This window comes from Schistocerca serialis, chromosome 7 (assembly GCF_023864345.2).
Source record: "Schistocerca serialis cubense isolate TAMUIC-IGC-003099 chromosome 7, iqSchSeri2.2, whole genome shotgun sequence".
Lineage (NCBI taxonomy): Eukaryota > Metazoa > Arthropoda > Insecta > Orthoptera > Acrididae > Schistocerca > Schistocerca serialis.
Genome location: NC_064644.1, coordinates 195,195,625 through 195,219,243, shown reverse-complemented (window position 1 = coordinate 195,219,243; position 23,619 = coordinate 195,195,625). Strand labels below are relative to the sequence as shown.

General features: G+C 42.2%; 1 protein-coding gene across 1 annotated transcript in view; it reads right to left on the bottom strand.

The window, feature by feature from the left end:
- Positions 1–23,130, bottom strand: part of LOC126412587 (RING finger protein 121) — a 103,910-nt gene extending 80,780 nt beyond the window's left edge. Inside the window, exons 1-2 of the mRNA XM_050082249.1 lie at positions 22,996–23,130; positions 22,266–22,300 (exon numbers count right to left, since the gene is read on the bottom strand). Of these exons, the coding sequence (XP_049938206.1) occupies positions 22,266–22,300; positions 22,996–23,013 (53 nt within the window). The 5' untranslated portion in view covers positions 23,014–23,130. The remainder of the gene's footprint in view (positions 1–22,265; positions 22,301–22,995) is intronic.
- Positions 23,131–23,619: the final 489 nt, after the last annotated feature.

Sequence of the window (23,619 nt, the reverse complement as noted above, 5' to 3'; positions counted from 1 at the left end):
AACACAAACTTGTTAGTCATATTTTTTATCTTACATGAGAAAGCTGTCTGTGGCAAGTGAAGTTTTAAAGTTTACTTCCACCAATACTTTCAAGTACATTGACGCTGCCTTAATATAAATCATACTGGTCATTTCCGACAAGAACTTTGCTAAAAACAGAGAACAGAAGTACTCTTTTTCCTTCAACAACAATTAATCCCACATATCTGAATCTTTAGGAAAGCAATGCCACACAAGAGAGAGAGAGAGAGAGAGAGAGAGAGAGAGAGAGAGAGAGAGAGAACTGAAAGTTTATTTGCAAAATCTTTATAGTTGTGATGTCACACTATTTGTGAATGTAATTTATTTGCACAAAATTACAGGATGTTGAGGTTTACAAAGCATGAGTCCATTTTATATAAATGGTTGCACAACAAGTACATGAACTTTATAGACAAAAATGTTTTACTACAAATGTTAATACATAGACTGTCATGGAGTTCTCAGTTGATAGTTCTGCTGGTCAAGGATTTGTCCAGATGTCAACAGTGACCTAACGAACCACAAGTGACATATAATTGTTAATGTAACTATCTTCTGAAGTTACTTCTTACAAGAATGAAGTGAAGATTTTTTCGTATGGACAGGACGTTAAATTTGGAATGCATTTATTCTTAAAATTTCTGAAATCCAAACCAATTCTGGGAATAATAATATGCTCAAACATTGACATGGCACTTTAAAACAAGCCACACTCATCTCTATAAAACGCAGTCAGTTCTCCACAAAGGGCCCAAGAATGTCCAATCTCTCACAGTCATAACTGATGTATTTCCACTGGTGTGAAAGCAATGTGTCCCTCAACATCAGTTCACACAATTGTAAAACAGAACATGAATGGTTAAAAAGGACATGCTCAGACTTTACAGTTGAAAAGTTAAAACCTGTCTTCTATGTCAGTTACTCTTATCATTAGATGCAAAGGAGAAGTTGTTACTGCAAGGCTGGAAGAGGAAACAAAGGTGGAGAACTCGGCCCCAAACAACACACACTGGGGAGGATTTCTTACTGCTGACACTGAAGGACACTGTTCTCTTGATCAAAGTGTTCATACATGTGGTCACAGACACCACTATTTAAAACAACATTAGGACAGGAAGTATTCTATACAGATGAGAATATAGCCTCAGAAGCCCCATTCAAGGAGTTACCTATGGATATCACACCTCAATGTAGTATATAATAGGCCTTTGCAATGTCAAAAATTATATCGCTTAATGATATCTTCACAGCAAAGGCTGCTGTACAGACCCTTCCAGTGGGAACAGGTTTTTAGAGGTGAAGTGATACTGGTAAGGTTTTTGGAGGTAGAATGATACTCCCTGAAACCACACTAAAAGTCACTAAGGGACTTTCTAGAATCTTAGACGCAGAAACGGTGACAGCTGACCACCCACTCCTACATATATCCAACACAATTGACAAGGAGCTAATTGGACTCAGCTTCTGGGAGGGTGATGAAAATGGCTTCCCATTCATGAGTTGGGCAACTTTCCTGTCAGATAAAGATAATTAAAGAGGGTTAGGACATCTTTACTTATTCCTGAGAGATGTTGCAACTTGCTGTATTGTCTCACACTGTGACCAGGTTATGTATCACGTGCTTCACACAATCCAGTTCAATATGGACAAAGACCTGCTGATCATTGGTTGAACTAAAGTTGCAACAACCTCTCTCATCAATCACTCTGAGGAGTTGAATCTGACAGACGAAAGTGTTAAGTCTGTCAAAATGCTTTGCTATTGTGTGGGCAACATCTCAAGGGGTTGGTCAAGAGACTTCTATTCACTATGCAGCAGTGAATGTGAATTACTCCATCTCCTCCTGACTTGTCTCCTATACAACTATACTTCTAGTGGGTTGGCCTATAAAATCAAGACCCACTGCTATGATCTCTTCGTGCTCTCCTTAAATAATTCAATGAGATGTCACCCTCAGTCAGCTGACTCTTGAACCTATGAAAAGCTGCAATCTTGAGGAGTTGCATACCTCGCACTACAAGGGGACAGGTCTGCTTTGTAGCTGGTCTGAAGACTCTTGTATGGATACTTGAGCAGTGTGGTGGATAATATTGGTACGAGGTGTGTTTTTTATGTAAGTACCATTTTGAAATTAAAAAAAGACGTGCTAAGATATCTCAATAATTTATTTTTACATGAAAGCCTGTACCTTAATCAACTTTTCTACATAATTTCCATCAATATTGAGGCACTTGTCATAATGTTGTACCAGTTTTTGAATACCCTCCTTATAGAAGTCTGTCGCCTGGCTTGTTAACCACTGCATCACCACTGTTTTGACTTCATCGTCGTCTTGAAGGCGCTGACCGCACAGGTGTTTCTTCAAGTGCAGGAACAGATTATTGTCACTGGGCGCAAGATCGGGGCTGTACGGAGGATGATCTAGAGTTTCCCATCGAAAAGATGTGATGAGATCTTTGGTCTGATTTGTCACATGCAGATGGGCATTGCCTTGCAGCAAAACAATGCCCTTGCTCAACTTGCCACGTCTTTTGTTCGGAATTGAACGGCGCAGATTGTGCAATGTCTTACAGTAAGCTGCTGCATTGATTGTCTCATTACGAGGCAGAAATTCCACAAGCAATACTCCGTTTCTGTCCCAAAAAACTGTGCACCTGATTTTCTGGGCAGAAATTAAACTTCAATGTTCTGGGTGAATCTGAATGCTGCCATTTCATGGGCTGTTGCTTTGATTCTGGTGTGACGTAGGCCACCCATGTTTCATCGCCAGTAACTATTTGGCTTAAGAAATCATCATCACCGTCGTTGTGGTACCGCTCAAGGAAAGCCAATGCACTGTCTAAACATTTGGTTTTGTGCACATCTGTCAACATTTTCGGTACCCAACGTGCGCACAATTTTCGGTAATTCAAGTGCTCAGTCACAATGCCACACTACGAGAAACATTAGGAAAGTCATCACGCAAGGAGGAAATTGTAAAGTGTCTGTTTTCTCTCACCTTATTGTCCACTTCCTGTACCAAACTTTCATTAAAGACCGAAGGATGCCTACTCTGTTTTTCATCATGCACATTTGTGCGGCCATCTTTAAATGCTCTCACCTACTTTCTTACCATTCAATCACTCATAATGTTTTCTCTGTAAACTGCACAGATCTCACAATGAATATCAATCACTTTTAGGCCTTTAGCACTAAGAAATCTTATAACAGCCTATACTTCACAGTCGGTGGGACTAACGATTATCGGAGGTATCTTAAACACTCAGTACACAACATAAACAAGAAAGAATCAGACTGTAATGGCGTCAGTGCATAGACAACAGATGTAGGTACCCAGTGCGCATGTGCAGAACGCCGATCACAGCGCTGCGGCCACAGTGTGGCAAAACGGTACTTTTAAAAAACATGCCTCGTAATATGGTACACCCTTTTCTGGACACTGTGACACTGTACAGACACAGCTTCCAGTTTGTATACTAAACAATCATTGTGGCAGCTGTCTTTTGCTCACTGCTCTATCTGGCAGGTGAATCCAGATTGGGAAATGATCATTAGAGTGCAAGTCATTGATCACTTAACATTTAGCATTGTGTACAAGGGCTGGGGAGCATACTGAGGGATCAATGGAAATGAATGATGCTGTACCAGTGCTGAAGTGAGTGTTCTGCCCCTCTTCAGTAGATATATACATTTGGTGGCATTAAGAGCCTCTCAAACAGTTCTGTCCCTGTGTGTGATAAGCTCCCCAAATAGAAGGAATGGCCAAGGAAGCTGCATAATGAGTTCTGTGGGAGAATCTTTGTTGAGAGTTAGCCACTTTTCTACATCATCTTGTTATATGTTGAGTAAGGTGCTTTTACATATTTTCCATTTACTTTTTGATAATGCTGTACATATTAATTACTCTTAGCCCAGTCAGTTGTCTGTTGTTTCTTCTTCAGGCATATCGCAAGTGAGTAAGTTATGTTAAAGTATACTCCTTTAAGTATATCAAAATAGTTACTTATCCCTAAAAAAAGAATTTATCAAGAGGTTATGGGGCTAGATACACACAAGTAAAAATTAGATATGTAACTATTTGTCAGCTACTATAAAGGAGCACACAAACAGGTCTGTGACACACAGCATATCAACAAATAATTGGAAGTAGCATCAGATGGCATGTTAGTTGCAGTGAATGAAAGTCACGGATTACGTTTTGTCAGTCAAAGTACAGTCAGAAAAGTCAGTTAGGTGCTTTAAGTTCACATAATAAATTTGTCTATTATCAATGCATTCTATTAAGTCACCGTTGGAACTTTTGTCAGAGGATCATTACAGAAATGTCAATTATGTTCCCTTGACAACTGGATAGACAAAAAAATCTACTCGCCAAGTGGTGACACACACACATTAAAGCAGGTTATAATTATGCACACTTTTGGAGCCCAGTGGCTCCTTCTCCTAGCAGAAGGGCTGAAGGGGAAGGAAGAGGGGGTGAAGGAAATGGACTGTAGAGGTCTAAGAAAAGGGTTGGATTTTGAAAAAGTCGCCCAGAACTGCAGGTCAGGAGACACTTACCGGATGGGATGAGAAGGAAGGACTGATTGCTGGGGACTGCACCAGATGAGATTTGAAAACCTAAGAGTTTAAAGATGGAAGGCACGGTAATATGCAAGTCAGAGATTACTGCTAACACATTGCGCACGAGTTAATAAGAGTGAAAAGCTAAGTGCATTGTACGTGACAGAGATGAGAGGGGAACAGCGAGAAATAAAAGATGTAGAAAACTAAAATGAACTGAAGCAAGGAGTAGTTACTATGAAGAAATGCTGAGACTGAAGAAATTATCGTCAATTAAGGCCAGGTGGGTGCCGAGAACCAAGGACTTCTTGTAGCGTTAGTTCCCATCTGTACATTTCTGAGAAACTGTTGTCTGAGGGAAGAATCCAGATGGTGCATGTGGTGAAACAGGCACTGAGGTCATGAGTGTCATGTTGAGCATGCTCTGCAACAGGGTATTGTTTGTTGCCAATATAAATCCTCTGCCGATGCCTGTTTATCCTAACTGATAATTTGGTGGTTGGTTGGTTTAAAAAGGGGGAGGGGGGGGGGGGGGGACCAAACTGCGAGGTCATTGGTCCCTTGTTCCCCAGTAGAACAATTACCCAAGGGAAAGAAGAAAACAAAGATGGCTTATGGCACAATAACAGAGAAAGGAAGAACCAGAAGAACAAGAGGAGGACAAAAACTCCACAATGGACAAAACAGGACAAGAAAACCACAGAGAGATGCAAGAAACAGGGAGATGAAATTAAAAACAAGAAAGCAGATTACCATGGCTGGCTGACTATGAGTTAAAAAAGGGAGAAGCCAGCCACTCTGCAACACATTAAAACCTCCACCCTAAAAGCCCTAGGGTGGAGGACACAGAGAGACAAAGGACATGCACTAAAACTCAAATCAAATGATAAAACCCACCCTCACGAATAAAACTATAGCTGCTGTTGAGGCATTGTCGCCCAACACCGAAGGTAGGGTGCTGGGCTAAAAGTGGACAGTCCAGCAAGAGGTTGACGACTGTCATTTGGGAGGTGGGTTCTCGCGACGGAGGAGGTAACCATGTATGAGCCATGCATGGCAAATGTGGAGTTGACAAAGGACAACTGATTCCCTGTGAGAAGCCCGCAGGGCAAACTTCCTTACATTCGCAGTCTCCTTAATGACACGCAGTCTGTTGTGCATACTGTTATGCCACTCCGTTTCCCAAAGCCAAAAAACCTTGCAGCGTAAGACAGAACGCAGGTGAGTTACAGAGATGCCCATCTCCAGGTGTGGTTTCCATGTAGCCTGTTTGGTCAACCTGTCAGCAAGTTCGTTGCCTGGGATTCCAACGTGTCCTGGGGTCCACACAAACAACACTGAACGACTGGACTGTTCCAGGGCAGAGGTGGACTCCTGGATGTTCGCTACCAAAGGATGGTGAGGGTAGCACTGGTCGATAGCTTGTAAGCTGCTCAGGGAGTCAGAACAGGGAAGAAACAACTCACCAGAACAGGAACGGATGTACTGAAGTGCACGAGATATGGCCACAAGCTTTGCAGTGAATACACTGCAGCCAGCAGGCAAGGAATGCTGTTCAATATGACCTCTGTGGACATAGGCAAAGCCAACATTACCATCAGCTATCCAGCCATAGGTGTAAACAACTTCAGAGTCCCAGAACACGTGAAGAACCAAGAGGAAGTGACAGCAGAGAGTGACGGGCTTAACGGAGTCCTTAGGGCCATGCAAAAGGTCCAGACAAAGCTTTGGCTGAGATGTACACCATGGAGGTGTAAGCGAATGGACTTCAAGCAGAGGTGATAAAGGGAAGGACTCCAGTTCGGAGAGAAAGGATCCCACAAGAACAGCAATTGTGAGCCCTGACCTGGGCCACCAATGTGGGAGATGCACTGTCGCAGGTGGGAAAAGGAGACAGTAATTCGGATGCTCAGGACAACTATGAATGTGTGCAACATAGCTGGTGAGCAGTTGTGCACGTCGGATCCGCAATGTAGGGAATCTGGCCTCCACCAGAACACTGGTCACCGGACTTGCTCTAAAAGCACCCATCACTAGGCGAACGCCACAGTGGTGGAATGGATTGAGCAAACGCAACACTGTGGGTGCCGTCGAATCGTAAACCAGGTCATAGTCAAGGCGGGATTGAATAAGGGTTCTGTAGAGCTGCAGCAGCGTAGAGCGATCAGCACCCCAGTTGGTGTTGCTCAGGCAGCGGAGAGCATTGAGGTGCTGCCAGCACTCCCGCTTAAGCTGATGAAGGTGAGATAGCCAAGTCAATAGGGCATCATAAACCAGCCCTAAGAATTGACACGTCTCCACTACAGTGAGTGGATCATCATTAAGATAAGGTTTAGGTTCCGGATGACTGGTACAGTGTCGACAGAAGGGCATGACACACAACTCCGCGGCTGAAAACTGGAAGCCGTGGGCTAGAGCCCATGACTGCACCTTGTGAATGGCTCCCTGTAGGCACCGCTCAGCAACACCAGTAGTGGAGGGGCAATACGAAATGCAGAAGTCACCCGCATACGGAGAAGGGGAGACCGACAGCCCTACAGCTGCTGCTAAGCCGTTGATGGCCACTAAAAATAGAGAGACACTCAATACAGAGCCCTGTGGAACGCCATTCTCCTGCATTTGGGGGTACTATGGTAGGAACTTGGACATGGAAAATACGGAACGACAGGAAGTTTTGGATAAAAATCAGGAGTGGGCCCTGGAAACCCCACTCATACAATGTGGCAAGGATACGAAGTCACTAGGTTGTGTCGTATGCTTTACATAAGTAAAAAAAAGACGGCAACCAGATGCTGGCACCTGGAAAAGGCTGTTCAGAAGGTAGACTCGAGGGACACAAGATTATCAGTGGTAGAGCGACCCTGGCGGAAGCTGCCCTGACATGGAGCCAGTAGGCCATGTGACTCCAGAACCCAACCCAGCCGCTAACACAACATATGTTTCAGCAGCTTACAGAGAATGTTGGTGAGGCTGATAGCTATCCACATCAAGCGGATTTTTACCGGGTTTTAGCACCTGAATGATGGTGCTCTCCTGCCATTGTGATGGAAACATGCCATCACACCAGATCTGGTTGAAGATGACTAGGAGATATCGCTTGTAGTCAGACAAGAGATGTTTGATCTATGACTGTGGATCCGATCCAGCCCAGGAGCTATGTTGGGGCCATGTGCAAGGGCGCTGAGGAGCTCCCACTCTGAAAATGGGGCATTATAGGGGTCACTGTGGTGTGTAGTGAACGAGAGAACTTTCCTTTCCATCTGTCATTTGAGGGTGCGGAAGGCTGGGGGGTAGTTCTCCGATGCAGAGGCTCAAGCATAGTACTCAGCAAAGTGCTTGGAAATTGCGTTTGCGTTGGTAGAGAGCACACCATTGACGTTAACGCCAAGGGCACCTATTGGGGTCTGGTACCCAAAAGGACGTCTGATCTTTGTCCAGACATATGAGGGTGACGTTCGGCACCCAATGGTTGACACATACCTACCCAACACTCCTGTTTCCGTCATTTCATAAGCAGGTGAACGCGGGAGCTGCTTAAAGGCTATTAGTTGCTCTAGGGAAGGGTGCCACTTATGTAGCTGTAGAGCTTGCCAATGTTCTCTAATTGCCTCAATGACTTCCGGCGACCACCAAGGGACTGTCTTTCACTGGGGGCAACCTAGAGAATGAGGGATCAAGTTTTCCACTGCAGAAATTATTGTTGTAGTGACCTGCTCAATCACAACATGGATGGCACTACGTGGGGGAGATTCAACGGTGACAGCAGAGGTGAAGGCTACCCAGCCTGTCTTGTTTAAAACTCATCTGGGTAGGCAATCATGGGCATGACGCCGGGGGAGTGACAGGAAGATGGGGATGTGGTCACTACCACACAGGTCGTCACATGTTCTCCAGTGGACAGATGGGAGGAGTCCTGGGCTGCAAATTGATACATCAATGGCCAAGTAACTACCATGAGCCACAATGAAATGTGTGGCAGCCCCAGTATTTAAGAGGCAGAGGTTGAGTTGGAACAGTAAATTTTCGACATCTCTGCCACAACCAGTAAACATGGTGCTACCCCACAAGGGGTTCTGGGCATTAAAATCTCCCGAAAGTAGGTAAGGTTCAGGGAGTTAATCGATCAGTGCAGCCAATTCTTCAGGGGTACTGCACCATCTGGAGGAAGATATACATTGCAGACAGTTATTTCCTGCATCATCCGTATCCTGACAGCCACAGCTTCAAGAGGACTTTGAAGGGGTACAGGTTCACTATACACTGAGTTCAGGACATAAATGCAAACTCCAATTGACACTCTTATTATATTCACTACAGTTCTTGTAATACCCCCTGTAGCCATGAAGGGCAGGAGACCGCATTGCCGGGAACCAGGTTTCCTGGAGGGCAATGCAGAAAGCAGGTGTAAAGCTTAGCAGTTGCCGTAGCTCAGCTAGGTGGTGGAAAAAACTGCCGCAATTCCACTGGAGGATGACATGATTGGAACGCTACGCCTCAGGGTCACCTGCTGCCACCAACTTATTTCCTGAACAGGCTATATCTATTGTGTCTGACGGCCTGGCGAGATCTAGGTCCTCAGCAGATGCCAGAATCTTTACCTCATCCTCAGACGCAGAGCTTGTAGGCAGCGGTGATATGGGTGCCACTGCAATTCCCTTGGTCTTGGGGGTTTTCTTTCTGGATTTTTCTCACTGATCCTTGGGTTTCTATGGCTGGGAGGGCTTCACTGATTCTGCCTCCAGGACTGAGGATGACCGTGAAGCCCTACGACCAACTGCTTTTGGACATTTCAGCCACTTGCTGGTGTCATCTTTACCACTAGCAGAAATCTGGGAAGGGAGTGACCCAAGAGACCCTTCCCAGTGAGAGGAGCCAAAGAAAACTTACACTTCTCCAGTTGAGAAGCTGGGACTGGTGTCCCCAATGGATGACATTGGAAGTTCACTGAGGCTTTTTGCAGATGATGCCGTGGTGTATCAAGAGGTTGTAACAATGGAAAATTGTACTGAAATGCAGGAGGATCCGCAACGAATTGACGCATGGTGCAGGGAATGGCAATTGAATCTCAATGTAGACAAGTGTAATGTGCTGCGAGTACATAGAAAGATAGTTCCCTTATCATTTAGCTACAAAATAGCAGGTCAGCAACCGGAAGCAGTTAATTCCATAAATTATCTGGGAGTACGCATTAGGAGTGATTTAGAAAGGAATGATCATATAAAGTTGATCATCGGTAAAGCAGATGCCAGACTGAGATTCATTGGAAGAATCCTAAGGAAATGCAATCCGAAAACAAAGGAAGTAGGTTACAGTACACTTGTTAGCCCACTGCTTGAATACTGCTCAGCAGTGTGTGATCCGTACCAGATAGGGTTGATAGAAGAGATAGAGAAGATCCAACGGAGAGCAGCGCGCTTCGTTACAGGATCATTTAGCAACCGCGAAAGCGTTACGGAGATGATAGATAAACTACAGTGGAAGACTCTGTAGGAGAGATGCTCAGTAGCTCGGTACGGGCTTTTGTCAAAGTTTCGAGAACATACCTTCACCGAAGAGTCAAGCAGTATATTGCTCCCTCCTACGTATATCTCGCGAAGACACCATGAGGATAAAATCAGAGAGATTAGAGCCCACACAGAAGCATACCGACAATCCTTCTTTCCACGAACAATACGAGACTGGAATAGAAGGGAGAACCGATAGAGGTACTCAGGATGCCCTCCGCCACATGCCATCAGGTGGCTTGCGGAGTATGGATATAGATGTAGAATGGTTGGGGGACAGTGCTCCCGAGGTAGGTGGTGTGGGAGCAACAGGGAGAGAAGAAGTGCCCCCCCCCCCTCCCCCACCATCAAGGGGGCAGGTGAAGTCTTCCGGCTCTGAGAGCCGACTGGAACTAGCAGAACTGATGGGGCTACAACTGTTCTCGTAGCAGTGCATAAGAGGAGGCCATAGCCACAGGATGTAGCTGCTCAAATTTCCTCTTGGCCTCAGTGTAGGTTAGTCGGTCCAGGGTCTTGTATTCAATGATTTTCCTTTCTCACTGTAAAATCCTGCAGTGTGATGAGCAAGGGGAATGATGCTCTCCACAGTTGACACAGTGGGGCATATGGAGTATTGGGATGAGATGGATGTCCACAATCTCGACACATGATGCTGGAAGTACAGCGGGAAGGGTATATGGCAGGACCTCCAGCACTTAAAGCACCGCATTGGGGGAGGGATATATGGCTTGGCATCACACCTTGACCTTTTCGGGTAATGTGCAACCCTCAAAGTCCAAAATGAAGGCACCAGTGGCAATCTGATTATCCCTCAGACTCCGATGGATGTGCCAGACGAAACGAACTGCTCATCGCTCTAAGTTGGCGTGCAGCTCGCCGTCAGGCTACAAAAGAAGGTCCCTGTGGAATATACTACCCTGGACTATAATTAAGCTCTTATGAGGTGTGATGGTAACGTTAACATCCTCCAGCTTGTCACAAGCGAATAATGCCCGTAACTGGACAGAGGACGCCGTTTTTATCAAGACTGACCCTGCCCGCATTTTGAACAAGCCCTCCACCTCCCCAAATTTGTTCTCTAAATGCTCTACGAAAAACTGAGGCTTCATCGAGACAAAGGAGTCCCCATCAGCTATCGTACATACGAGGTACCGGGGCGAATAAGGTTCACTGCCATACTTGGCCTGGCATTCCTCCCATGGTGTGGCCAGGGAGGGGGAACAATTTAGGATCATACTTCCCTGCATTGTACTGAGACTCGGAATGCTTAGAGACTGCTGTGTTTGATCACCAGCAAGTGAGAGCAGGGAGAGAAGTGCCCCCCCCCCCCCCCCACCATCAAGGGGGCAGGTGAAGTCTTCCGGCTCTGAGAGCCGACTGGAACTAGCAGAACTGATGGGGCTACAACTGTTCTCGTAGCAGTGCATAAGAGGAGGCCATAGCCACAGGATGTAGCTGCTCAAATTTCCTCTTGGCCTCAGTGTAGGTTAGTCGTCTGCCCTGATGCCACCCACTCCGACCAGTGGCTCTCCCCAAGGGTACCATCCATATGTAGCAAAGGCCACCTGGCAGGATGGCTATTGCCATGAGTCCCAATGCCCCAAGGTGTCGGACATCTACTCTTTGGCCTATGTGGGGAGTTAACGACACAGGCATCAGCAGAGCGACCCTGAGTAGTCAGGGAGCTACAACCAACAGGGTACAAGGTGGCCCCACCACAAAAGACTGGCTACCATGCTAGATATGAGGTGCAAAGAATTCCATGGTCCTCATCGGCGCAGAAAATGACACTGCATATTGGGTAGAGGAAAACGCACCCAGGAAGGTGTCCTCGCTCAAAAGATGGAGGATGGGCAGGACTGCAATGCCACAACGAGAAAGTGGGCTAAAGATCTCGATGCACGATGGATACGATGCACCATGTAATCCATTTAGTCATCTCTTATGACGTGTCGTTTCACAGGTGGCTCTCCCTTTGATAGTATACGTTTTGCCAGCTACAGGCTGGTATAGGTGGTGGTAGAAGGATGCACAGGGCATGTCTTGCAGTGGGGACAGTCACAGGGGTAGGAGCCATAGGGTAGAGAGGTGGGAGCAGAAGAACCATATGGTCTGATAAAAATATGGCGGAGATTGGCAGCGCGATGAAAAGCTATTCTAGGTGTGGTGGGCAAAATCTCAGCTGGAATGGATCTCATTTCAGAGCATGATTTTAGAAGTCGTGGCCCTGTCAAAGTAACTGATTACCACAGTCCAACCAGGATAATACTGAGTGCTCCAAAGTTATTTTTTTGGAGGAATCATCAGTACCAGGATTGGGTGTGATGGCCCGGGAAATCTGCTTTTAAACTAGACTCGTCAGGTAATTACGTCCAGTGATGGCTGGGGTGAGAATGGTGATGTACTGCCGTAAAGAGTCTGCATCCGAACAAATATGTTTGCCTAGAATGCCAAAGCTGTATAGGAGAGAGTGGTTGACATGGAAAGGATGGCAACTATCAAAATGTAAGTACTGTTGTTTGTTAGTAGGTTTAATGTGGACAGAAGCGGCGTGGTATTTGGAATAGGACCTCGTGAAATTTAATTGGAGAAGGTATACAGGGATTCCTGGAGTTTTAACAGGTCTGCCTCAACATGAGTTAATTTCTTCCGCCTCAGCATTTTCTTCACAGTAACTCTTCCTTTCTTCATTCCATGTCAGTTTCCTTCATCTTAAATTTTCTTACCAGTCTATTTTTTGCCATCTCCCTCCCACCTTTGTTATGTACAATGGACTTAACTTCGCACTCTGATTAACTCGTACACAATATTTTAGCAGTAATCTGTGTCTTGCACATTACCCTGTCTTCCATCTTTAAACTCTGAGATTTTCAAATCTCCTTTCATGCAGTCCCCAACAATCGGTCTTTCCTTCTCGTCCTGTCTGGTAAGTCTCCCCTGACCCACAGTTCTGGGTGACTTTTCCGAAATCTACCCCCTTTCCCAGATCTTTCAAGTCCTTCTACCTCCTCTTCAACCATTCTGCTGGAAGAAGAAGGTGCCACTGGCTTCAAAAGCTGCCCTAATTTTGCTCTTCTTTGATGCGTGTTTTCTGCCACCGCTTGGTGAGTATACTGTCAATTATGTCTCCTTGCGATTCACACTAGACTTAACATTAAAGTCGAAAAAGTTGTATTCAGTAGCAGCCAGACAGAAAGTTAAACCAACAGGAGGAGAACCTGAACAAAGTGTAAAGTCTTGGGCTGAGAAAGATCATGAGAGGCAATTTCTGTAGGTTTGAATCTCAGCAGCAATACAGCCAGGAAAATAGTAAACTGTAAGTCTGCTAATCAAAAGCTTGAAGAATTAGAAACGCAACATGGCAATATATCAGATTTAACAATTGAAAGTTTGGAGAGAAATTTGTTTAGTTACAAATACGATACTAGTAAGTCAGCTATTCAGAACTGTATTCATATTCAAGAATATGCACAAGATTCCGTGGCAGAAGGTGAAGCTATGAAAAACAGCCAGATTATTTGCGAATTCTCCGAATGTTACTGCCAAAATGGGAGGAGAACGAGACCAATGAGTTCTATGTCATTAGAAACAGAGCACAAGTTTGTATTAGAGGATGATGAGGGAAGGAAATCGGCCATGCAATTTCAAAAAATCATCCCCACATTTGCTTGAAGAGATTTAGGGAAATCACAGAAAACTTAAATCAGGAAGGCTGGAAGTGAGTTTGAAATGTCATCCTCCCAAATGCGAGTCCAGTGTGCTAACCACTGCGTCACCTCACTAGGTACACCAAAACTTCATCGCTTCTGTACCACGTGGGATAATGCAGCAACATCTGACAAAAATATTATTTGAATGTTTATGTCTGGGAGAAGACAGATTAAATGAGACAGAACAGTCAAACATGTCCCAAAATCTTTTCATCTCAAAACAAAATGAACATTTTGGCAAAGGAAGTCAGCAAAATAGCCTACAGTTCAATAATTCAAATGCGACAAAACTGGACTTTTAAAGAAACACTGCAGAAACAAACCTCATGACAAATATTTAACATTTTGTAGACACCACTATTCACACAACTGCAAACAGTGTGGACATTTTGCCTGGGAATGCCCAAATGTAACATTAGGCAGAAATAACATAAGCAAAAAATCCAACAGCAAAGAGTCAATAGGTTTGAAATGAAAGCACTAGTCAATGTTGAATTACCTGCTGCCAATATAAATGACATAAATTTGCAGCCTGATTGAGAAATTACTTTGTACCAAAATTTTGGCACCAACAATGCATGACACTTAGAATGGGCTGGTTAATAAATTAAGTAAAACTATATCAATGTATGAAAGTCTCGATTGGCGATGCTAGTAGAAGGAACTTGAGTGGGCAACATTGACTTAGAGAATGGAGAACAGTGATGTGACATTGTTCAGGAGAATATAAACTTTCATTTTCTGCTACTCATGTCTTAGATAAAGGATATGTTCAGTCTCCAGATGAGGACTTCTTAGTTTTCAAAATCACTGACAATTTGGAAACTGTAGCAATACGCAGATACGAGCGACAGCTGTACAAAATATTGTCTTGTTCAAAGGAGTCCAACAAATGAACGACAGAAATCTCAATTAAAATGTGGCTCGAAAAGTTAGCACATCAAAATGTCGCATATGTTAGAGACCCACTGAAAAGAAATGGCACTGTTTATCCTGATGACTGAAATGAGTATGTATGGGTTTGCTGTATATATGGATATATTGCAAACAACATACCAAATCTCATTCGACAAATATGAAGATTGTAGAAAATACCATGGATGTGATTCATGCTGACTTGTTTTTGAAATTAATCTCACTTTGTTAGGAGTAGTAAGGTATTTTCTGTTGTTTAAAGATGAATTTTCTCATTTCCAAACTCCAAACTCTATATTTACTGAAGATGAAACAATTCCCAAATCAGAAACTTTCTTGAAAATTGTAGAAAATCAGTTTGGGAAGAAAGTAAAATGTTTAAAGTCTGACTATGGCACCGAAATAAAGAATGCTCTCACTAAAAAGCTTTCAGGTAAACTTGGAGTGTTTCACATCAGGATCAACGCGTACATGCCTCAACTAAATGGAAGAACTGAAAGAGAAATAAGTACAGTTGTCAAGTCAGCACAATCAGCAATACATGTACGAAGACTGAATGAGAATCTGTGGGCCAAAACAATAAATTATGTAGTCTTTACATTAAATAAAAGTGGAAGAAGTGCAATAAAAAGAAAAAGTCCCGCTGAATTGTACTAGCTGCAAGAGGAAGGACTGGACTATTCAGAAACCTTTAGTCCTGTAGTACATTATGAATAAATTAGGCTGCTTCTTAGTCTTGCTGCTACAAATACAATGAAAATAACAACTTTTGATGTAAAGACCGCATTTTTATACAGCAATCCGCAACAAGAAATCTTCATGAATCAACCTCATGGATTCAACGATGGTACAAATAGAGTTTGCAAGGTGAAAAAGAGTTTATATGGCCTAAAACAAGCTCAAAAGACCTGGAATGAGAAGTTCTCAAATTATCTGATGTCACTAGGATTTGTTAACACTGACGATGATCCTTGTAGCTACTGCAATGAAGATAAAGAAGACAGAAGCATCATTATAGCATTGTTTGTTGATGATGGGTTAGTCACTGGAAGGCCAACAGACAGCATCACTGGCTTTGAACAAGTTGAATCAGTAGTTTGAAATAACATTTCACAAAATATTTTGATATTAAATGTCATATCTTAGGATGGAATTTAAAATAAGTTTAGAGGGAATTTTTGTAAATCAGTCTATGCATACAATGGAAATCTTATGGTGGTTTATGTTTGATGATTTGAATCCAGTAGCACCACCTATGGTGATAAAGATAATCTTGTCGATGATGTCAGTGAAAATCTCGTCAGTTTTGCTGTTAATTACTTACGCAGGTTTAGTAATAAACCAATGGTTAGTCATTGGAAAATGTCGAACATCGCTTTCAGTACCTACAAGGAACTATGAAGTTCGATATATTCTTTGATGGAGACTCAACACTGATTGCCTTTCCTGATCCTGATTATGGAGGTGATATCTCAACAAGATGCTCCAGCTGCAGAGGAGTTCTTATCTTGCGAGGAGGACACATTGCTGTTACACCCGAAAGCAATGTCTTGTGGCAACTTCAATCACGCAAGCAGAACATCAAGCCACCATCTCTTCTGCCAGCAGTGTATGTTGGATATGACATCTTGGACAAGAACTTGGAATTTTAGGTTTGACTGAACTGACAGAACTGTGTACTGACAATTAAGCTGCCATACATACGTTGAAAATAACTATGAAGGAAAAATAACAAGAGGCAAGAATCATACTGACATTCAAAGGAAGTTCATTCAGCAATATAATAGAATGACCATAAGTTTAAACATCTGGAAAGTTCAAGTCAACTTGCTGGCATACTGAGAAAACCACAGACTCGGGGTGCTTGAGAAATTATGAAGAAAACTAATTATGGAAGAGTGTTGAGAGTTAACTACTTTTTTTATGTCTTGTTATTTGTGCAAGGTCCTTTTATGTTTTTTCTATGTATTTTTTTGATAATGTTATACATGTTAATTACTCTTTGCTCAGTCCATTATCTGCAGTTTCTTGTTCAAGCTTATTGTTAGCAAATAAGTTACATTAAAGTGTACCTTTTTAAACATAAACAATAGTTACTCATCTGTAATACAATAATTTATCAAGACTCTTTGTCTACAACTTCATGTAGCAGCAGATGGATAGAACATGCACTTAAAGTGACTGCTTGTAGGATAGTGGTGAGGGAGAGGGGCAAGAACTGATACACATTCCCTATAAAAATAGAATGCCTCTTTCAGCTCTCTCTCCATTCTGCAGGGACTGTAACCACACAGAACAGGGATGTCACACATCAGAAAGGCAGTCTCTCGGGGACACAAACACTGTTGTTCTCTTTGCAAGAAGGGATGCATCCTGAAATCACTGCTATACCACTGTGCTTTGGGAGCCATATTAGCAATAAAGTGTCTCTCTTTCTTGCCATCTGTTGTTCTTCTGAGGTGGGGAGTTTGTGGCAAAAGAGGAGTTACCTACAAGATGTATCAGTTTCCTCAGCTGTCCATTCCACTGTAAGAACCATTTTGTACTGGCATACTGGCTAATTTTTAATCTGTTGTTCTTGGTGCTCTGCTTGGATTTTGGGGACAGAAACATTCTTTTACTTCATCTTTTCTGTCTGCAACTAGAATGAGTTGTTTTTCTCAATACTCTCTACTGCTAATGTTGTTTGTGTGATAGGTTTACCAATCTGTTTACAATACTTTTTGAGTGTTGTTTTGTGAATGTTATTAGTACTATCAACAAAAATTACACTTGTACCATAACTTACAGTATACATACTTACATTCACCAAACAAGTGTATTTTTTGATAGTTTTCAAGCAATCACTGACTATAGATGGCAACTGAGAGCCTTCGGCAGTGTTGTTGTTGTTGTGGTCTTCAGTCCTGAGACTGGTTTGATGCAGCTCTCCATGCTACTCTATCCTGTGCAAGCTTCTTCATCTCCCAGTACCTACTGCAGCCTACATCCTTCTGAATCTGCTTAGTGTATTCATCTCTTGGTCTCCCTCTACAATTTTTACCCTCCACGCTGCCCTCCAATACTAAATTACTGATCCCTTGATGCCTCAGAACATGTCCTACCTACCGATCCCTTCTTCTGGACAAGTTGTGCCACAAACTTCTCTTCCCCCCAATCCTATTCAATACTTCCTCATTAGTCATGTGATCTACCCATCTAATCTTCAGCATTCTTCTGTAGCACTGCATTTCGAAAGCTTCTATTCTCTTCTTGTCCAAACTATTTATCGTCCATGTTTCACTTCCATACATGGCTACACTCCATACAAATACTTTCAGAAATGACTTCCTGACACTTAAATCTATACTCGATGTTAACAAATTTCTCTTCTTCAGAAATGCTTTCCTTGCCATTGCCAGTCTACATTTTATATCCTCTCTACTTCGACCATCATCTGTTATTTTGCTCCCCAAATAGCAAAACTCCTTTACTACTTTAAGTGTCTCATTTCCTAATCTAATTCCCTAAGCATCACCCGACTTAATTCGACTACATTCCATTATCCTCGTTTTGCTTTTGTTGATGTTCATCTTATATCCTCCTTTCAAGACACTGTCCATTTCATTCAACTGTTCTTCCAAGTCCTTTGCTGTCTCTGACAGAATTACAATGTCATCGGCGAACCTCAAAGTTTTTATTTCTTCTCCATGGATTTTAATACCTACTCCGAATTTTTCTTTTGTTTCCTTTACTGCTTGCTCAATATACAGATTGAATAACATCGGGGAGAGGCTACAACCCTGTCTTACTCCCTTCCCAACCACTGCTTCCCTTTCATGTCCATCAACTCTTATAAGTGCCATCTGGTTTCTGTAAAAGTTGTAAATAGCCTTTCGCTCCTTGTATTTTACCCCTGCCACCTTTAGAATTTGAAAGAGAGTATTCCAGTCAACATTGTCAAAAGCTTTCTCTAAGTCTACAAATGCTAGAAACGTAAGTTTGCCTTTCCTTAATCTTTCTTCTAAGATAAGTCGTAAGGTCAGTATCGCCTCACGTGTTCCAGTGTTTCTACGGAATCCAAACTGATCTTCCCCGAGGTTGGCTTCTACTAGCTTTTCCATTCGTCTGTAAAGAATTCGTGTTAGTATTTTGCAGCTGTGACTTATTAAACTGATAGTTCGGTGATTTTCACATCTGTCAACACCTGCTTTCTTTGGGATTGGAATTATTATATTCTTCTTGAAGTCTGAGGGTATTTCGCCTGTTTCATACATCTTGCTCACCAGATGGTAGAGTTTTGTCAGGACTGGCTCTCCCAGGGCCGTCAGTAGTTCCAATGGAATGTTGTCTACTCCGGGGGCCTTGTTTCTACTCGGGTCTTTCATTGCTCTGTCAAACTTCTCACGCAGTATCGTATCTCCCATTTCACCTTCATCTACATCCTCTTCCATTTCCATAATATTGTCCTCAAGTACATCGCCCTTGTATAGACCCTCTATATACTCCTTCCACCTTTCTGCTTTCCCTTCTTTGCTTAGAACTGGTTTTCCATCTGAGCTCTTGATATTCATACAAGTCGTTCTCTTATCTCCAAAGGTCGCTTTAATTTTCCTGTAGGCAGTATCTATTTTACCCCTAGTGAGATAAGCCTCTACATCCTTACATTTGTCCTCTAGCCATCCCTGCTTAGCCATTTTGCACTTCCTGTCGATCTCATTTTTGAGACGTTTGTATTCCTTTTTGCCTGCTTCATTTACTGCATTTTTATATTTTCTCCTTTCATCAATGAAATTCAATATTTCTTCTGTGACCCAAGGATTTCTACTAGCCCTCGTCTTTTTACCTACTTGATCCTCTGCTGCCTTCACTACGTTATCCCTCCAAGCTACCTATTCTTCTTCTTTCCCCCATTCCTGTCAATTGTTCCCTTATGCTCTCCCTGAAACTCTGTATAACCTCTGGTTCTTTCAGTTTATCCAGGTCCCATCTCCTTAAATTCCCACCTTTTTGCAGTTTCTTCAGTTTTAATCTACAGGTCATAACCAATAGATTGTGGTCAGAGTCCACATCTGCCCCTGGAAATGTCTTACAATTTAAAACCTGGTTCCTAAATCTCTGTCTTACCATTATATAATCTATCTGATACCTTTTAGTATCTCTAGGGGCTTCCATGTATACAACCTTCTTTCATGATTCTTAAACCAAGTGTTAGCTATGATTATGTTGTGCTCTGTGCAAAATTCTACCAGGCGGCTTCCTCTTTCATTTCTTAGCCCCAAGTCATATTCACCTACTACGTTTCCTTCTCTCCCTTTTCCTACACTCGAATTCCAGTAACCCATGACTATTAAATTTTCGTCTCCCTTCACTATCTGAATAATTTCTTTTATTTCATCATACATTTCTTCAATTTCTTCGTCATCTGCAGAGTTAGTTGGCATATAAACTTGTACTACTGTAGTAGGTGTGGGCTACGTATCTATCTTGGCCACAATAATGCATTCACTATGCTGTTTGTAGTAGCTTACCCGCATACCTATTTTCCTATTCATTATTAAACCTACTCCTGCTTTACCCCTATTTGATTTTGTGTTTATAGCCCTGTAGTCACCTGACCAGAAGTCTTGTTCCTCCTGCCACCGAACTTCACTAATTCCCACTATATCTAACTTTAACCTATCCACTTCCCTTTTTAAATTTTCTATCCTACATGCCCGATTAAGGGATCTGACATTCCACGCTCCGACCCGTAGAACGCCAGTTTTCTTTCTCCTGATAACGACATCCTCTTGAGTAGTCCCCACCCGGAGATCCTAATGGGGGACTATTTTACCTCCGGAATATTTTACCCAAGAGGACGCCATCATCATTTAATCATACAGTAAAGCTGCATGCCCTCAGCAATATCCAGATGTAAATTATAGGAAATAACCACAACATGCTTATCAAATGATTCTAATACAACCCTGGCTTTGTGGTACAGATGAGCATTAAATAAGAAAATACTATCTTATGGCAATGACCCCCAGTTACATCTATTTTGTATTGGTCTCTCACAATCGAACAATAGGAAGGATGACAAAACTGTTTTGTAAGCAGTCTCCTTTGTAGGCTAACTACATTTTCCCAGTATTCTACCAATGAACTGAAGTGATCACCTGCAACTGAACCTATGTGATCATTCTATTTTATACCACCACAACTTCACCTGAAAAATTGTTGCATCTTGACAATTGTGAATATGATTTAGCAGAAAGGATTTGTTGTCAAACAACACAACCCTTTTCAATAAAGCAATAGATGTGTAACAATATTCATATCTGCACTTCAAATTTGATTGAACATACCATGGCACATGAATGTGTTGTCAGTTACATAGCCACATTTGAGACAATGTACAAATACAGGACCACTCAGAAACACTTGCCCTAGCCTGTCATTGCAGCTCACTGGCAGTGACAAGGCAGACAGCCACCCACTGTCCTTAACACAGCCTAGATGGACTTAAGCCCTTGATACCATTTCACGAACTCCTAAAAAAAACCTCAACTTTCAACCTAACCTATCCTTGGGCAATATTACAGATCAGTATGTCACCATGACTAATTCACATTCGTTAGTTTCGCAAACTCAAACACCCACCTTTCCACCTCACCTATACTTTGTGTTAATTAATGTACAAAAAATACTGTTTGCACATTTAGACCTATGTTGTCACATGGCACACGACCATTACATCACAGGACAAAACTGACTTCTCGTATTGGTAGATCCCATTAAACCGCTTGGCCTTCATCAAGCATATTATTTAGTTGGTTATGCATATTCAGTGTCTTGTGTACAAGTAGATGACTTTCCTTTTATGCCAGTGTATGAACACCCAACAAGCTTCACCATTTCCAACAGGTACTTCCTCACAGCCTGATATTTACTAGGTTTGGTTAAAGCAAGAGGTTCCTCAATTTCCTGCATATGGAACACTACATAAGCAATGATTCCATACTTCATTTTGAATTAAGTTCTAGGCATTGTCAATGGACATGAGACTATGTACAGAGAAGTACTCTGTCTTGGATTTACTTTTAAGAAGTGCTGAACAGCTCTCCCAGGCCTTTCAAATGACTTACTTCGCTCTGCAGCACTATTTTCCCAATTCACATTCCTACGCAAAATTATGGCGGTTTGTAGTGCAGTAGAAATATTCTCAAGAGGACTTGGGTGGGAAGACACTACGTGCTATAAACTTTGTAGCAAATGTATGCTGGAAATAACTGAAAACACCTAATATTTGTATACCCAAAGGTGGAAAAACCAACAAATTACTTGGTACATTCAAATGAGATAGTGGTATTTCACTTTATGGTTACAGGTTGCAAATTTTAAGCCCACTGCCAATCAAGAGGATCATAGCTGGGTGGAGAAAAAAAGATTGCTTCTAGATATGTAATTTCTTAGTTAACAATTATGAACTGATTCATCGGAAGTGTTGCAAATTCAATAGTCAACACAAGTTTATCATCTGACTTGTGGACCAAATAATTCCAAGTACATTATAATCAATTACACTTACCTTCGCATATCATCTTCTGACAGGTCCAGCAGTGTCTGTAAATATTAAATAAGAATTAACTTCAAAGCAGGGAAAACTGCAAGGTAAATTCATACGCATACACACATACAACATTTTTTCAGATAGAAAACAAAGGATGTATATTTTACTTAAATATTATGAAAGAATGTGCAGCGTATGACATTAATTTCATGCTGTAAAGTGTCTGCGTTCGAGTGCTCACTGTCGAGTTATCTTGTCAAAATAAACCCATAGAGATACGGAACTAAAATCCATGAAGACGTTGGAGGCATTCGTAAAACAAAGTCGTCGGTTGACTACGACATTAACATAATACTTGTGAATTCACCCGTTCCGTTAGCAGGGGTTTTGGTATCTATACAACTTTTATTATAATTCAGCAACAATTTATATGCGGTATGGGATGAGGAAATAAAGTAATGACATACAACATGGATTTCAAGGTGCTTATCACTAAATTAATTAACTTATCTCCATGGCCCTCTGAAAAGGCATAGCAAATGAACAACAAGACAGTATGTTTTTCTAACAATGCACTAGCATCTGACGTACAGTTAGGCACTCGCTGAAACAACAGCGCAAAGCCAGAAAGAGGAAATGTGTTTATGGACTGCTTGTACAAGATTTTCAAGTATCACATTACTCGTGCTTAATGCACTAAGTTAACATACGGATTACTCAGGAATTATAACGTGTCATATGTACTTACTCTGTTTAGTTCATCCATATTTGTAGGTCGAATTTACAAACAATGCAACTTACAGAAAAACAATCACACACACATCCATGCCTCTCGCTTGACTAGAGTAAACAATACACTATCAATGTGCCAGGTCTCGTCTGCTGTAAGCGTCGTCGTGCAGGGCTGCCACTTTTGAAATGGAATTAAGAGTCGATTGTATGCGACAAAGCCTGTATCCCTGCCTTATCTATTTCTTTATTTATTTACGTCTTAAATCTTTGTAGCACAAATATTGCACCATTGAACTGAAAAAATTACAAACAATTTATCAAAAATATTTGATACTATCAAAAATTTGCTTCATATACTATACATTGTTTACGCACTCCCATTTTCTTACACACTTTGTAGGATTACTTGACATAGTCTTCAAATTTACGGTTTGTTTAGACAGTTTCATTTTCAAGACACGCCAGGGTTGTAAGTCATGGGAACCCGCTTACCCTTAACCCATTCCTAACTCAACAAAACGTCGTCCACAGTGAATTTTTACCTACACTATCTCGCACAGCCAACTAACACCCCCCCCCCCCCCCCCCCGCCAACACGTACACACACTCTTAACCATTAACCTGGACGCTACGGATGGGA